At 51.7% G+C, this 15,068-nt stretch overlaps 2 protein-coding genes across 2 annotated transcripts; both read left to right on the top strand.

The window, feature by feature from the left end:
- The first annotated feature begins 5,008 nt into the window (after window positions 1-5,008).
- On the top strand, window positions 5,009-6,709 carry LOC138720695 (inositol 1,4,5-trisphosphate receptor-interacting protein-like 1). Its single transcript, XM_069857041.1, has 2 exons — window positions 5,009-5,404; window positions 5,540-6,709. Exons 1-2 carry the CDS (start codon window positions 5,009-5,011, stop codon window positions 6,707-6,709), a joined length of 1,566 nt encoding a protein of 521 aa, XP_069713142.1.
- Window positions 6,710-13,322: 6,613 nt separating this feature from the next.
- Window positions 13,323-15,068, top strand: LOC138720694 (inositol 1,4,5-trisphosphate receptor-interacting protein-like 1). Its single transcript, XM_069857040.1, has 2 exons — window positions 13,323-13,718; window positions 13,899-15,068. The coding sequence occupies exons 1-2, from the start codon at window positions 13,323-13,325 to the stop codon at window positions 15,066-15,068; spliced, it is 1,566 nt and encodes a 521-aa protein (XP_069713141.1).

Below are 15,068 nucleotides of genomic sequence, written 5' to 3'. Positions count from 1 at the left end.
TCTGGGCAAGCTGGGGACCGCACTGTGCAGCGTAGGGCTGTGCTTTCAACTAACAGCTCCAGCTTCTTCCACGGACTTAAATGCTAAAGCCTCCTGTGCAATCAAAGCTGAAAATTACTCTGGGTAGTAAATGAAAAAAACCAGGAGGCCCACAGGAGCTCACGTTTAAAATACAAGTTTAATCTTATTAAAGGTATAAGAGCGAAAGTGTTCAGATCTCTAATATTATTTGCATTATAGCAGTGCCTGAGGGGAGTCAAATAAGCACAGGACTGCTCTGTGTTAGGAACCGGACAAACACCTAGTAAGGCGTACGCAGCTGGTCCCACAGAACTTACAATCAAAACAGACAAGGCATAAAGGAAGAAGGAAAATAGACAAAAGAGGGTAAAAGTGGTGGCCTGAGACTACCCTGCAGATGAGACAGAGCTAGGACCATAACCTAGGTCACCCAGGTCCCCTCCTAGGGTTCTCCTCCTTAGTTCACACTATCTCAAATGCCATATATTCACAGCACACCCTTGTTTAACCGTGGTTTGTTTTTTCCAGCTAGGCTACAAACATGGATGCACAGCTCCTCTGAAAGTCATATGCCCTGCAGCCCAGTTTCAGCTGAACTAAACCAGGTCACAGGGAAGACCTAGCATGAGAAAACGTTAGCCTAAGCTGTGACCTAGCAAATAGAACCAAATATTTGGAAATGCCACCTAGTTTCACGCTGATAGAAAATACATCCAGCACTTCAAGCCCTGCGTGTTCCAATACCTCCCACATCCATGGAGTCCGAAGGCTAAGTCTGCGCTTAGCATATTCTAAGGGAAGCTCAGAAGGACTTAGTGAGCAGTTTGGCTCACATAACTGGCTACGCTAACAGTCATTTTTTCATCCATATTAGGGGTATCATCTTGGAATTCATGTAATTCCATCTCACTTCAATGGAAAAAGACAACTTTTGGCTACAGCAACCAAACTCCCTACCTTCATTCTGCTCCATGTTGCTGCAAGACCTGGTTTACTTTCTGCTAGATCAGGATCTTTCATTTACATTCTTAACACTGGAAACTGCAAGAAAAATATCCTCTCAGATTTGTTCCACTAACACCCACTTTCCAACAGTTCCTTCCCTACTCAGAGGTCTTTAGATGCCAGTGAAGGTGGACAGCAGGTGAATCAGATAGTACAGTATATCCCAAGACAGAATAGATCAGGGGAAAAAATATGCAACTTTGTACGTGGAATCATAAATGGTTTGGGTTGGAAGGGACCTTAAAGATCATCCAGTTCCACCCCACTGCCATGGGCAGGGACACCTCTCACTGGATCAGGTTGCTCAAAGCCTCATCCAGACTTGCCTTAAACACCTCCAGAGATGGGGCAACCATAACTTTTCTGGGCAACCTGAACCAGTGCCTCACCACTCTCACGGGAAAATATTTCTTCCTAATATCTCATCTAAATCTCCCCTCTTTCAAACCATTCATCTTTCTCCTATCCCTGCATTCCCTGATAAAGAGCCCCTCCCCAGCTTCCCTGTAGGCACCCTTTAAGTACTGGAAGGCTGCTCTAAGTTCTCCCCAGAGCCTTCTCTTCTCCAGACTGAACACCACCAGCTCTTTCAGCCTTTTATCCTAAAAAAAAAACCAGCAGCCTCAGACCACTGAAAATGATGGCTCATGAATATTTAGAATTGCACCAGGAATGTCACTGATGTAATGAGATCAAATTATGAATGAAATGTTAAGATATGTAACAGACTGAGGCTTCTCAAAGCAAAACCATTGGAAGAATCATTAACTGGTAGGACAGCAGAGAATTGTTCAGCAAAACGGATTGAAACATTCCACAGAAACAAAGCCCTCTGATGGGATAGGTACTGATTTCTGTCTACTCTCAAAGGGAAAGTAGATGCAGCCCAGGACGAAAATTTGGTCATCATCAGAGACAGGTCAGTGGACAAGGCACTCTCATGAGATGTGGCACACCAAGGTGTCAGTCTTAGGTTTGCAAACTTAGGTCATCAGCATCTCTAGGGATTGCCCTACCCACATGGCTATTTGCTGTTTTAGTTCCAGCTCTCTTACTCAGACATCATTTTTGTAGCTAAAGGAGAAAAGGAAAAAAAAACTGGGTTAATAACAGAAAAATGTTTTCTTCAGAGGGCTGAAAAAATTTTCTTCCCCATACTAATTATTTACCACATACCTGACATACTCGAAACTGTCCCTGATATCTGAAGAGAAAGTTGGATGGAAGGAAGTTGAGTACTACTGGACCTGTTTCAAGAGCTGGGAAAACCTATGTGCAGGTACTCACATCTGTCCTTACTGCAGAAATTATTTAAACCCCATCGACATTGCTGAGGAGCTTTCCTGAACTGGGATTATAAGGATTCGTCCTGCAACATTAAATGTAACTGTTATAAAACTTGTCCAGATAGAGTTGGTGAATCATTTTTCATTCAAACTGTTGGGTCTTTCTTTTTTTAGGGGGAGGCTGGAGGGGGAATAAACTGTGACAGATTTCTCACATAAAGTTATATTATGTGGTTTTGACTAATACGAACATTTCTGATGTATGTGTCTATAGAGCTCTGCCTGTAAAACATTTTAGAAGCCTTGTGCACAAGTTATATTCTGATATAGGTGGGTTATACACGAACAAGCAGTGCAATGAACACACACTCATATGCTCCCCAAAACCCCAGTGGGTTGGTAGATATCAAAACCAGAACCTGAAATTCCCTCTTGGATGCCTTACATGCGTGCCTGGAGCTCTCTCCCTGCATATGATTGACTGAGCCACAAAACGGATACCAGATGAATGGCTGTCATTTCCCTGCTGATTTTGACAGTGGCTGCACCCTTGAGGCAATTGATGTTTTTTAATGGAAAACACCATGTTTGTCAACTGGATGGTGCAGCTAGATTTTGTCATTCTGTTTATGACAGAGAATTATTAGATATTGAATCCTTAGAGGTCCATAGCACCAACTTCAGTCTAATTACCAAGGCAGCCAAGTAATAGTTTTCTCCATTTACAGGTATTTGCAAGACTATAACTAGAAAGCCAGCCATTAGTGACTGGGCCAGTAAACAGTGTAGTTTGCTGACTAGTGTTTGTTTTATAACATTTGGCACATCCTGATATGTACATAATAATAGTTCTTAACCCATAAATAATATTTTACAGAGGTCACACAATAGTTATTTAAGTTCAGGGGTTTATTTCCCAGAACACTAAGTAGCTGTGAATGAATTATGTTTAGTCTGATCTGCCACAGAAGGGTCATAAACTTATAAGTTGAAGCAAACCATGGAATATTACTCCTGTATGTCAGGCAAACTGTAAATGTAAAAGAATAATGCTTGATAAGGGGAAAGTCTTTTTATTTTGTTAAAGTAATATGTGTTCCTAGGGAAAGACTATAAAAATTCATGTTAACTTAAGTGACAATTTGGGCAATCTCTCCACAGACAGCTTGCGAATTCTGCTTGCTGCAAGGGACTCTCTGCATGTCTGCAAGGCCTCAAACTCCGTTGTGAGCAAGCAATGTTTTCCCCTTTGGCTTACAGTGTCCCAGAATCCGCAAGAGGCACTGAGAAAAAACTTTGTGCTTTTGCAAAGGGGGAATAAAGAAGAGCAGTCATTAAACATTACCGATAGCCTGTTCAGCTGCAACAGCCTTGGATGAAAAGAGGGCTGCTACTTCATTTATTAAGTCTGATAAGCACATAAAGGACAGGGATGGAAGAGCTGCCTATCATCAGGTAGGGACTTAGACCACTTTGGAGTCTACTCAGGTTCACTTTACAGGGGAGGCTATAGCAGAAAGTACTGATGGGGAAAAGGCTGAAGTGCTTAATGTGTTCTTAGCCTCAATCGTTAAGCATCAGACCAGTTACTCCCAGGGTATTCAGCAACCTGAGTGAGAAGTCAGGGACAGGGAGCATGATAAACCCCCCGTAATCCAGGAGGAAACAGTTAGTGACCTAGTGCGTCACCTGGACACTCACAAGTCGATGTGTTCAGTTCTGGGCCCCTCACCACAAGAAGGATGTTGAGGCTCTGGAACGAGTCCAGAGAAGAGCAACGAAGCAGGCAGGCATGGTTTAGTGGTTGATACGAATCGTTGGCTGGACTTGATGATCCTGTGGGTCTTTTCCAACCTAGTGATTCTGTGATTCTATGATTATTCATAAGGATGAGGGGATTGAGTGCTCCCTGAACAGAGATGACTCCAAATTGGCTGAGAGTGTTGACATGCCTGAGGGCAAGATGCCTCCACAGAGGGGTGTGCACAGGCAGGGTTATGGTCCAAGGTCGAGTCTACGGGGTTGAAAAAGGCAGGACACCAGGGCCAGCAATTTGGTCACAACTACCCCATGAATCACTCCAGGGCTGGGAAAGAGCCGCTGGAAAGCTGCCTGGTGGAAAAAGGACCTGGTGGTGCAGGTCAACAGTGGCTGAGCATGAGGCAGCAGGGGTTCCAGTGGCCAAGAAGGCCAAGAGCATCCTGGTGTGGGTCAGAAATGGTGTGGCCAGCAGGAGCAGGGAAGGGACAGCTGAAAGTCGCTGAGCTGGGGGTGGGGCTGGCTGGGGGGTGAGCCCGTGGTGTGCTCCGGTGCCCGTGGTGTGCTCCGGTGCCCATGGTGCGCTCCGGTGCCTGTGACATCACAAAGGACGAGGTTCCACGGGGCAGGTTATAGAGGCACCGGCAGGCAGCCCTGACCAGTGCGGCGTGGGAGGGTGGTGAGTGCGTGCGTGGGGGGAGGCTGGGCTGGACGAGGGCTGGGGCAGAAACCTGGGTCCCAGGGAGGGTCGGCTCTGCCCCAGCACCGAGGCCCCAGCCGCTCGCAGGAGCACCTTGGGCAGGGCGCGGTTCAAAGGCATCACTGCCTCCCAGCTGCCTCGTCCCCACTCCTGCCTGCCCCAAAGGTCTCTCTCCCCTGCCACAAGCTCCCTCCAGCCCAGCCCCTCTGAACCCCTCTTCTCCTTCCTCCTGCAGGCCATGGCTGCCACTTCATTCCTCGTCCGTGTGTTTCTAACCCTCATCCAGAAGCTGCCCCTGGCTGGGGATGAGCTGGATGAGGCCACGCGTGAGCGCATGGCACAGCGTGCCCAGTTCCTGGAGAATGAGATGGCTCAGCTATGGCAGGAGCTAGAGGAGTTGTCCCTGGAGATGAAGACACAGAAGAAGTGGTACTTTGCCTGGGGAGCTCTACTTTCTACTGCCTTGCAGCAGTGGCACCTGTGGGTGATTGCTGGAGGCCTGGTCCTGCTCTTGGGCCTCTGCTCATGCTTGAGGAAAAGGAGCCATGAGGCAGACACCAGCAGCACGGAGGAAAGGTCTGGCTGCAACATGTTGAAGGTGGAGGAGGAGGAGGAGGAGGTTGAAGAGGAGGAGGTTGAAGAGGAGGAGGAGGTTGAGGTTGAAGAGGAGGAGGAGGTGGAGGAGGAAGAGGAGGAGGCTGAAGAGGAGGAGGAGGTTGAGGTTGAAGAGGAGGAGGAGGTGGAGGAGGAAGAGGAGGAGGCTGAAGAGGAGGAGGAAGAAAGTGAAGGAGAAGTATCTGATGAAGAGAGGGATCGGGTCGGGATTTTTGAAAGGCGCTCTTGCAGGCCAGTGCAGTACGTGATCTACGCTAGCCTGGTGGTGGAGACGCTGGTGGAAGAACTCCTCTGGGCCTTCCAAAAGCAGTTGTGCAAGAGTTGCTACCCTGTGCTGCAACAAGCCATCAGTGTAGGCACCTCCTACGAAGGCTGGTTTCCTTGTGATGATGATGCTGTCCACCAGCTGCTCCTGCCCCTGAAGGCACCTCGCGGCCACACCTTCAACCTGGAGCTTGGCACCACAAGGGAGATGCCAGCAGGAGACCCCCACATCCGCGTGGAGCTGGAGTGCACCTGCACATGGCAGCAGATGGAGGAGAACATGCTCTGCTTCCTCCCCCATTCTCAGAAGGACATCACAAAAAATCAGGACCCCAGCCTCCTACACACCCTCTGCACAGGCTGCTACCTAGATGTGCACAAAACTGCCCACTGGTTCCAGAACCTCATGATGTCAGCCTGGAGGGATGTGCCTCATTCGCGGCGCTACAACATGAAGATGCTGCCCTCCAGCCGGTCCTGCAGGCTGGAGCTGACAAGTGCCTCTGCAAGAACCCTCTTCATTGAGTTGATCTTTGGGGTGCAGCACGGAGACTCGGACATCTTCCTAAGTAGCCAGGCTCCAGACGACACCTCCACCCCAAGCACTACGTGGCCAGTGACCTACGCTGTGGCCGAGGTGAAGTTCTTCAAGTACAAGGCCAGGCAGGTCCCACGCGGCCGCGTCCACCTCAAATGCCTTCACTACTGCGCCCACGGCCTGACGGACACAAGCTTTTCCACCTATACCTTCAAGACAGCTGTCATGCACCTCCTGACCACAATCCCCCTCTCAGATTGGTGCAGCAAGAATTGGCTACTGCGGCTGCGAGACATCATGCAATACGTGCTCTGCTGCCTGGAGGAGAAGTGCCTCAAACACTTCTTCCTTGGCAATGAGAACGTGCCCGAGGAGATAAGCTTGCCGCCATCCTTCAGAGAGGCCAAGCCACTCAATCTCTTCCAACGCCTCACACAGGATCCAGCGGCCTCTGCCGACATGTTGCGTGATTTCCAACAGCTGCAATATCGACTCGGAAGGCTGTTCGTGAAGAGTCACTGAAAGAGGTCTTGTTTTTGCTTATAGTCTGTTTATTGTAGTTTTCGTCCTTGTAGCTATTTAGCCGTATCCCACAAGAACCCTTACCTATCAGTCACACTCAGGGAACTGCTGCCACACCTCCCCTCCAGAGCAGAAGCGCACTCGGGGTGGTCGGTCCCGATACAGCTGAAGAGCCCCTTGCAAGGAGGCTCGTGCCGGAGACTCCTGTTTCCCCCTTGCACGGTGACCGTCCCCATCTCTTGGAGAGAGTCCATTCCCTCTGGCATATTTACAGTGTACAAAGTTTCCAATAAATGGTGTGTTTGAACAAAGGCTGCGTCTCTGCGTGTCTCTGCATCACTCTCCCAGGGGCTGTGGGCATAGGGTGCCGGCTGCTCAGCTGCCCCAGAGCTGAGGAGCATTTCCAGAAGGACTTGTGCCCTGGGCTCTGCTTTCACCGACCCCCCCAGCTCTCTGTGCTCCCACGTTGAGCCAATGGGAATAATTTGTCCCCCTCCCCAGCCGCGCACGTTGCCTTTGTGCCATGGGGATCCTGAAGTGCCTTCCTTGGCATTCAGAGGCAAATCAAACCCTGGTAGCCCAACATTGCTGCCCTTGGGCGACCGCGGGGTGGCGGGTATCACGTTGTCTGAGCAGGGAGCACCTTGCAGAGGGAACAAGGGCCACGGTTGTGGTGGGGGGGCTCGGGCTGCTCCGGCTCCACTATGACGTGAGGTTCATTCACCATAGCCTCGCAAGACCCGCCAGCCAAGGTTCCTACCACCTTAACGAGGAAGATTTCAACACGTGTAGCAAGGTTAAGGAAAGCTTTTGAGGTGTCTCCCATTAAATCGATAGTGAAATTCATATGACATGCTATCTCTACATCTTTCACACCAGTGGGTCTTCACACCGTGGCCTGAACTTTCCCAACAAAAATTTTGTTTTGCTGAAAATTGGCCATAAGAACACTTTGTTTACCACGCATCTTTTCTGCTTCGAAGGGGGAAGTATATTATGGGTTTGGCGTAAGAGGGCAAGGTCAGAAAGACGTTCTTGGGTAAGGCGCACACTCTCCTGGGTTGAAAACCAGTTGGACGGCCGGGCCCAGAGAGCGGTGGCAAATGGAGTTATCTCCAGCTGGAGGCCGGTCACAAGTGGGGTTCCCCAGGGCTCAGTGCTGGGTCCAGCCCTGTTCAATGTCTTTATCAATGACCTGGATGAAGGCCTTGAGTGATGGGGAAGTGAAAACGAAGAGACTAAAGAAACTTCCCAAGGAGGTGGTTGAGTCCCCTTCCCTGGAGGTGTTTAAGGGACAGGTGGATGAGGCGCTGAGGGGCATGGTTTAATGAGCGATAGGAAGAGAGAAAATGTCAAAAGGCAAAAACCAGGCTACAACCCTACCTGGCCACTGCTGTAAGAGATAACGAAAAATGGTCTTACAAATCCACCAACAGCAAAAAGAGAGCCAAGGAGAATCTCCATTCTTTATTGGATGTGAGGAAGCGGGGAATACTGCTACCAAGGATGAGGAAAAGGCTGAAGTGCTGAATGTCTTCTTTGCAGGGTTTGGTTAGCAAGGGAGGTCCCAGACCACCAGAGGCTTGCCAAAGGGACACCCAGCCACAGCAAGGTCCAGATGGAGTGTCTGGGCAACGACTGGCCTGTCAAGTCTGAGCTCAGTACCAGGGAAGGTTATGGAGCGGTTCATTGGACTGTGCTCACTAAGCACATGCAAGACAAGCAGGGGATCAGGCTCAGCCAGCACACATTCATGAAAGGACTGTCCTACTTGACCTGTCTGATCGCCTTCTATGACCCGCTGAGTGCCTGAGGGAGAAGCTGTGGATGTTTTCTACCTGGACTTCCGTAAGGCCTTTGGCAGCGTTTGCCACTGCCTTCTCCTAGAGAAGCTGGCAGCTCATGGCTTAGGTGTACGCTTTGGTGGGTAAACCACTGACTGGACGGTGGAGCCCAGGGTGTGGTTGGGAAGGGAAATAAATCCTTTGGTGGCCGGTCACAAGCGGTATTGTCCAGGGCTCAGTGTTGGGGCCAGTCTTGTATAAGATCTTTATTATTCAATGACCTGCATGAAGATGTTGAGTGCACCCTTAGCAAGTTTGCAGATCACACAGGAAGTGTGGATCTGCTGGAGGCTTGGGAGGCTCCAGAGGGATCTGAACAGGCTGGACCGCTGGGCTGAGACCAGCGGCACGAGGTTTAACAAGGCCAAATGCCGGGTCCTGCACTTAGAATCATAGAATCATAGAATAAGCAGGTTGGAAGAGACCCACCGGATCATCGAGTCCAACCATTCCTATCAAACACTAAACCATGCCCCTTAGCACCTCGTCCACCCGTGCCTTAAACACCTCCAGGGAAAGTGAATCAACCACCTCCCTGGGCAGCCTGTTCCAGTGCCCAATGACCCATTCTGTGAAAACTTTTTTCCTGATGTCCAGCCTAAATCTCCCCTGGCGGAGCTTGAGTGCATTCCCTCTTGCCCTGTCCCCTGTCACCTGGGAGAAGAGGCCAGCACCCTCCTCTCTACAACCTCCTTTCAGGTAGTTATAGAGAGCAATGAGGTCTCCCCTCAGCCTCCTCTTCTCCAGGCTAAACAACCCCAGCTCTCTCAGCCGCTCCTTGTAAGACCTGTTCTCCAACCCCCTCACCAGCTTCATTGCTCTTCTCTGGACTCAGAACTGAACACAGGATTCAAGGAGCAGTATCACCAGTGCTGAGCACAGAGGGAGAATAACCTCCCTGGCCCTGCTGGTCACGCCATTTCTGATCCAAGCCAAGATGCCATTGGCCTTCTTGGCCACCTGGGCCACTGCCTGTAGCTGCACAGGGTTGTTGTGCCCCAAGTGCAGGACCCGGCACTTGGCCTTGTTAAACCCTTTGCAGAGCCCCCCGACCCTCCAGCAGATCCACATTTCCACCCAGCTTAGTGTCATCCGCAAACTTGCTAAGGGTGCACTCAATGCCTTCATCCAGGTCATTGATAAAGACACTGAACAGGGCTGGACTCGGTACTGAGCCCTGGGGAACCCCACTTGTCACTGGCCTCCAGCTGGATTTCACACCATTTCCCACCACTCTCTGGGCCCGGCCAGCCAACCAGTTTTCCACCCAGGAGAGTGTGCGCCTGTCCAGGCCAGAGGTGACAGTTTCCGAAGCAGAACGCTGTGAGAAACTGTGTCAAAGGCTTTACTGAAGTCCAGGAAGATACATCCACAGCCTTTCCCTCACCCAGCAGCCGAGTCACTTTGTCATAGAAGGCGATCAGGTTAGTTTGGCAAGACCTGCCTTTTGTGAACCCGTGTTGACTGGGCCTGATCACCCGGTTCTCTTGCATGTGCTTCATGATAGCACTTAAGATCACCTGCTCCATGACTTTTCCTGGCACTGAGGTCAGACTGACAGGCCTGTAGTTCCCTGGATCCTCCCTGCGACCTTTCTTGTAGACGGGCACAACATCAGCCTCCAGTCCAGCGGAACTTCCCCAGTCTTCCAGGACTGCTGGAAGATGATGGAAAGGGGTTTGGCCAGCACATCCGCCAGCTCCTTCAATACCCTTGGATGAATCCCATCCGGCCTCATAGACTTGTGGGTGTCTAGCTGGGCTAGCAAGGCTCTGACCACCTCCTCTTGGATCATGGGAGCCTCATTTTGCTCCTCTAGCTCCTGGGTTTGTACACAGAGGGGACAACTTTCTTTACAATTAAAGACTGAGGCAAAGAAGGCATTAAGTACCTCAGCCTTTTCCTCATCCCCTGTCACTGTTGTTCCTTCTGCGTCCAATAGGGACTGTATGGTCTCCCTAGTCCTCCATTTATTATTCATATATTTATAGAAAGATTTTTTGTTATCCTTCACAGACTTTGCCAATCTGATTTCTAGTTGAGCCTTAGCCCTTCTGATTTTTTCTCTACACAATCTCACTTCCCTCCTGTAGTCCACCCAAGAGGCCTGTCCCCTCTTCCAGAGCTCATAAATGTTTCTCTTCTTCTTGATATCACTCAAGATCTCTCTGCTCAACCAAGCTGGTTTTCTCCCCTGCCGGCTTTTTTTCCGGAACATGGAGATGGCTTTCTCTTGAGCTGCTAGGATTTCCTTTTGGAAGAGCTCCCAGCCCTCATGGGCTCCCTTGCCCTTAAGTACTGTCTCCCACGAGACTTTGCCAACCAGCCTTCTGAAGAGTTCAAAGTCTGCCCTCTGGAAATTTAATGCTACCATCCTACTAACAACCCTCTTCACTTCACCTAGAACAGAAAACCCTATCATCTCATGATCGCTTTGTCCTAGGCGTCCACCTACTGCCACATCCCCCACAAGGCCTTCTCTGTTCACAAACAGCAGGTCCAGGAGGGCACCCTCCCTTGGTTCATTCACCAGCTGTGCAAGGAAGTTGTCCTCCACGCACTCCAGGAACCTCCTAGACTGCTTCCTTTCTGCTCTATTCTACTTCCAGCAGATATCAGGAAGATTGAAGTCTCCCACAAGAATGAGGGGCATTGATCTAGAGATTAACCCCAGCTGTTTATAGAAGAGCTCATCAGCTGCTTCTCCTTGGCTGGGTGGTCTGTAACAGACTCCCATCACAAAATCTACCTTCTGGTGGGCTCCTCTGATTTTAACCCACAGGCACTCAATCTCCTCATCGCCACAATCCATCTCAATGGTGTCCAAGTCCTCCCTTACAAAGAGGGCTACCAAGCCTCCTCTCCTGCCCTTCCTATCCCGCCTGAAGAGTTTGTACCCACCATAGCTGCACTCCAGTTATATGAGTCGTCCCACCACGTTTCCGTGATGGCAACGACATCATAGGCTCCTTGCCCTACGACAGCTTCCAGCTCTTCCCTCTTATTCCCCATGCTGTGTGCATTGGTGTAAATGCACTTCAGCTGAGCTGCCGAGCCTTCAGCCCTCTTAGAGGGAACAGAGTTCGTTCCCAATTGCCTGGTAACTGGAGTAGCTAGCGCCAGAGTGTCCGTATCTCCCTTAGCACCCCCAGGTGTGTTCTCCTCCACTTTCTGTGTGGTGATGTACTAGTGGTCCTCTCCAGCACACCCTCTCCGAATCACCAGTGCCCCACATCCAAACTCGCTCCTGTCTAGCCTGGTCTCAACCCCCTCCCCCTTCACATCTAGTTTAAAGCTCGATTTATGAGCTTAGCTAGGTTTTTAGCAAGGGCTTTAGCCTCGCTAGGAGACACACGTGTCCCATCCTTAGCAACAAAGTCTGGGGGTGCGTGAGCCACCCCATGATCAAAGAAGCCAAAACCCCTTCCCGCATACGAGGCTCGGAGCCAGGCATTAATCGAATTCTTCTTCCTGACTTCCAGCTCCTCCCTATTTAGCCTTTGGATGGAGCAGAATACTATTTGTGCCCCAGAGCCCTCCATCATTTTCCCAATGGCCCTGAAGTCAAGGGAACTGGGGTTGTTAGGCCTAGAGAAGGGAAGGCTGAGGGGAGACCTTATGGCTCTCGACAACTACCTGAAAGCAGGTTGTAGAGAGGAGGGTGCTGGCCTCTTCTCCCAAGTGACAAGGGACAGGACAAGAGGGAATGGCCTCGAGCTCCGCCCAAGGACATTCAGGCTGGACATCAGAAAGAAATTTTTCATGGAAAAGGGTCACTGGGCACAGGAACAGGCTGCCCGGGGAGGTGGTTGAGTCCCCATCCCTGGAGGTATTTAAAAGATGGGTGGATAAGGTGCTGGGGGGCATGGTTTAGTGGTTGATAGGAATGGTTGGCTGGACTTGATGATCCTGTGGGTCTTTTCCAACCTAGTGATTCTGTGATTCTGTGATTATTCATAAGGATGAGGGGATTGAGTGCTCCCTGAATAGAGATGACTCCAAATTGGCTGAGAGTGTTGACATGCCTGAGGGCAAGATGCCTCCACAGAGGGGTGTGCACAGGCAGGGTTATGGTCCAAGGTCGAGTCTACGGGGTTGAAAAAGGCAGGACACCAGGGCCAGCAATTTGGTCACAACTACCCCATGAATCACTCCAGGGCTGGGAAAGAGCCGCTGGAAAGCTGCCTGGTGGAAAAAGGACCTGGTGGTGCAGGTCAACAGTGGCTGAGCATGAGGCAGCAGGGGTTCCAGTGGCCAAGAAGGCCAAGAGCATCCTGGTGTGGGTCAGAAATGGTGTGGCCAGCAGGAGCAGGGAAGGGACAGCTGAAAGTCGCTGAGCTGGGGGTGGGGCTGGCTGGGGGGTGAGCACGTGGTGTGCTCCGGTGCCCGCGGTGTGCTCCGGTGCCCATGGTGCGCTCCGGTGCCTGTGACATCACAAAGGACGAGGTTCCACGGGGCAGGTTATAGAGGCACCGGCAGGCAGCCCTGACCAGTGCGGCGTGGGAGGGTGGTGAGTGCGTGCGTGGGGGGAGGCTGGGCTGGACGAGGGCTGGGGCAGAAACCTGGGTCCCAGGGAGGGTCAGCTCTGCCCCAGCACCGAGGCCCCAGCCGCTCGCAGGAGCACCTTGGGCAGGGCGCGGTTCAAAGGCATCACTGCCTCCCAGCTGCCTCGTCCCCACTCCTGCCTGCCCCAAAGGTCTCTCTCCCCTGCCACAAGCTCCCTCCAGCCCAGCCCCTCTGAACCCCTCTTCTCCTTCCTCCTGCAGGCCATGGCTGCCACTTCATTCCTCGTCCGTGTGTTTCTAACCCTCATCCAGAAGCTGCCCCTGGCTGGGGATGAGCTGGATGAGGCCACGCGTGAGCGCATGGCACAGCGTGCCCAGTTCCTGGAGAATGAGATGGCTCAGCTATGGCAGGAGCTAGAGGAGTTGTCCCTGGAGATGAAGACACAGGAGAAGTGGTACTTTGCCTGGGGAGCTCTACTTTCTACTGCCTTGCAGCAGTGGCACCTGTGGGTGATTGCTGGAGGCCTGGTCCTGCTCTTGGGCCTCTGCTCATGCTTGAGGAAAAGGAGCCGTGAGGCAGACAGCAGCAGCACGGAGGAAAGGTCTGGCTGCAACATGTTGAAGGTGGAGGAGGAGGAGGAGGAGGTTGAAGAGGAGGAGGTTGAGGTTGAAGAGGAGGAGGAGGTGGAGGAGGAAGAGGAGGAGGCTGAAGAGGAGGAGGAGGTTGAGGTTGAAGAGGAGGAGGAGGTGGAGGAGGAAGAGGAGGAGGCTGAAGAGGAGGAGGAGGTTGAGGTTGAAGAGGAGGAGGAGGTGGAGGAGGAAGAGGAGGAGGCTGAAGAGGAGGAGGAAGAAAGTGAAGGAGAAGTATCTGATGAAGAGAGGGATCGGGTCGGGATTTTTGAAAGGCGCTCTTGCAGGCCAGTGCAGTACGTGATCTACGCTAGCCTGGTGGTGGAGACGCTGGTGGAAGAACTCCTCTGGGCCTTCCAAAAGCAGTTGTGCAAGAGTTGCTACCCTGTGCTGCAACAAGCCATCAGTGTAGGCACCTCCTACGAAGGCTGGTTTCCTTGTGATGATGATGCTGTCCACCAGCTGCTCCTGCCCCTGAAGGCACCTCGCGGCCACACCTTCAACCTGGAGCTTGGCACCACAAGGGAGATGCCAGCAGGAGACCCCCACATCCGCGTGGAGCTGGAGTGCACCTGCACATGGCAGCAGATGGAGGAGAACATGCTCTGCTTCCTCCCCCATTCTCAGAAGGACATCACAAAAAATCAGGACCCCAGCCTCCTACACACCCTCTGCACAGGCTGCTACCTAGATGTGCACAAAACTGCCCACTGGTTCCAGAACCTCATGATGTCAGCCTGGAGGGATGTGCCTCATTCGCGGCGCTACAACATGAAGATGCTGCCCTCCAGCCGGTCCTGCAGGCTGGAGCTGACAAGTGCCTCTGCAAGAACCCTCTTCATTGAGTTGATCTTTGGGGTGCAGCACGGAGACTCGGACATCTTCCTAAGTAGCCAGGCTCCAGACGACACCTCCACCCCAAGCACTACGTGGCCAGTGACCTACGCTGTGGCCGAGGTGAAGTTCTTCAAGTACAAGGCCAGGCAGGTCCCACGCGGCCGCGTCCACCTCAAATGCCTTCACTACTGCGCCCACGGCCTGACGGACACAAGCTTTTCCACCTATACCTTCAAGACAGCTGTCATGCACCTCCTGACCACAATCCCCCTCTCAGATTGGTGCAGCAAGAATTGGCTACTGCGGCTGCGAGACATCATGCAATACGTGCTCTGCTGCCTGGAGGAGAAGTGCCTCAAACACTTCTTCCTTGGCAATGAGAACGTGCCCGAGGAGATAAGCTTGCCGCCATCCTTCAGAGAGGCCAAGCCACTCAATCTCTTCCAACGCCTCACACAGGATCCAGCGGCCTCTGCCGACATGTTGCGTGATTTCCAACAGCTGCAATATCGACTCGGAAGGCTGTTCGTGAAGAGTCACTGA

Source organism: Phaenicophaeus curvirostris, chromosome 5 (assembly GCF_032191515.1).
Source record: "Phaenicophaeus curvirostris isolate KB17595 chromosome 5, BPBGC_Pcur_1.0, whole genome shotgun sequence".
NCBI classification, from domain to species: domain Eukaryota; kingdom Metazoa; phylum Chordata; class Aves; order Cuculiformes; family Cuculidae; genus Phaenicophaeus; species Phaenicophaeus curvirostris.
This window is presented reverse-complemented; position numbering and strand designations above follow the sequence as displayed.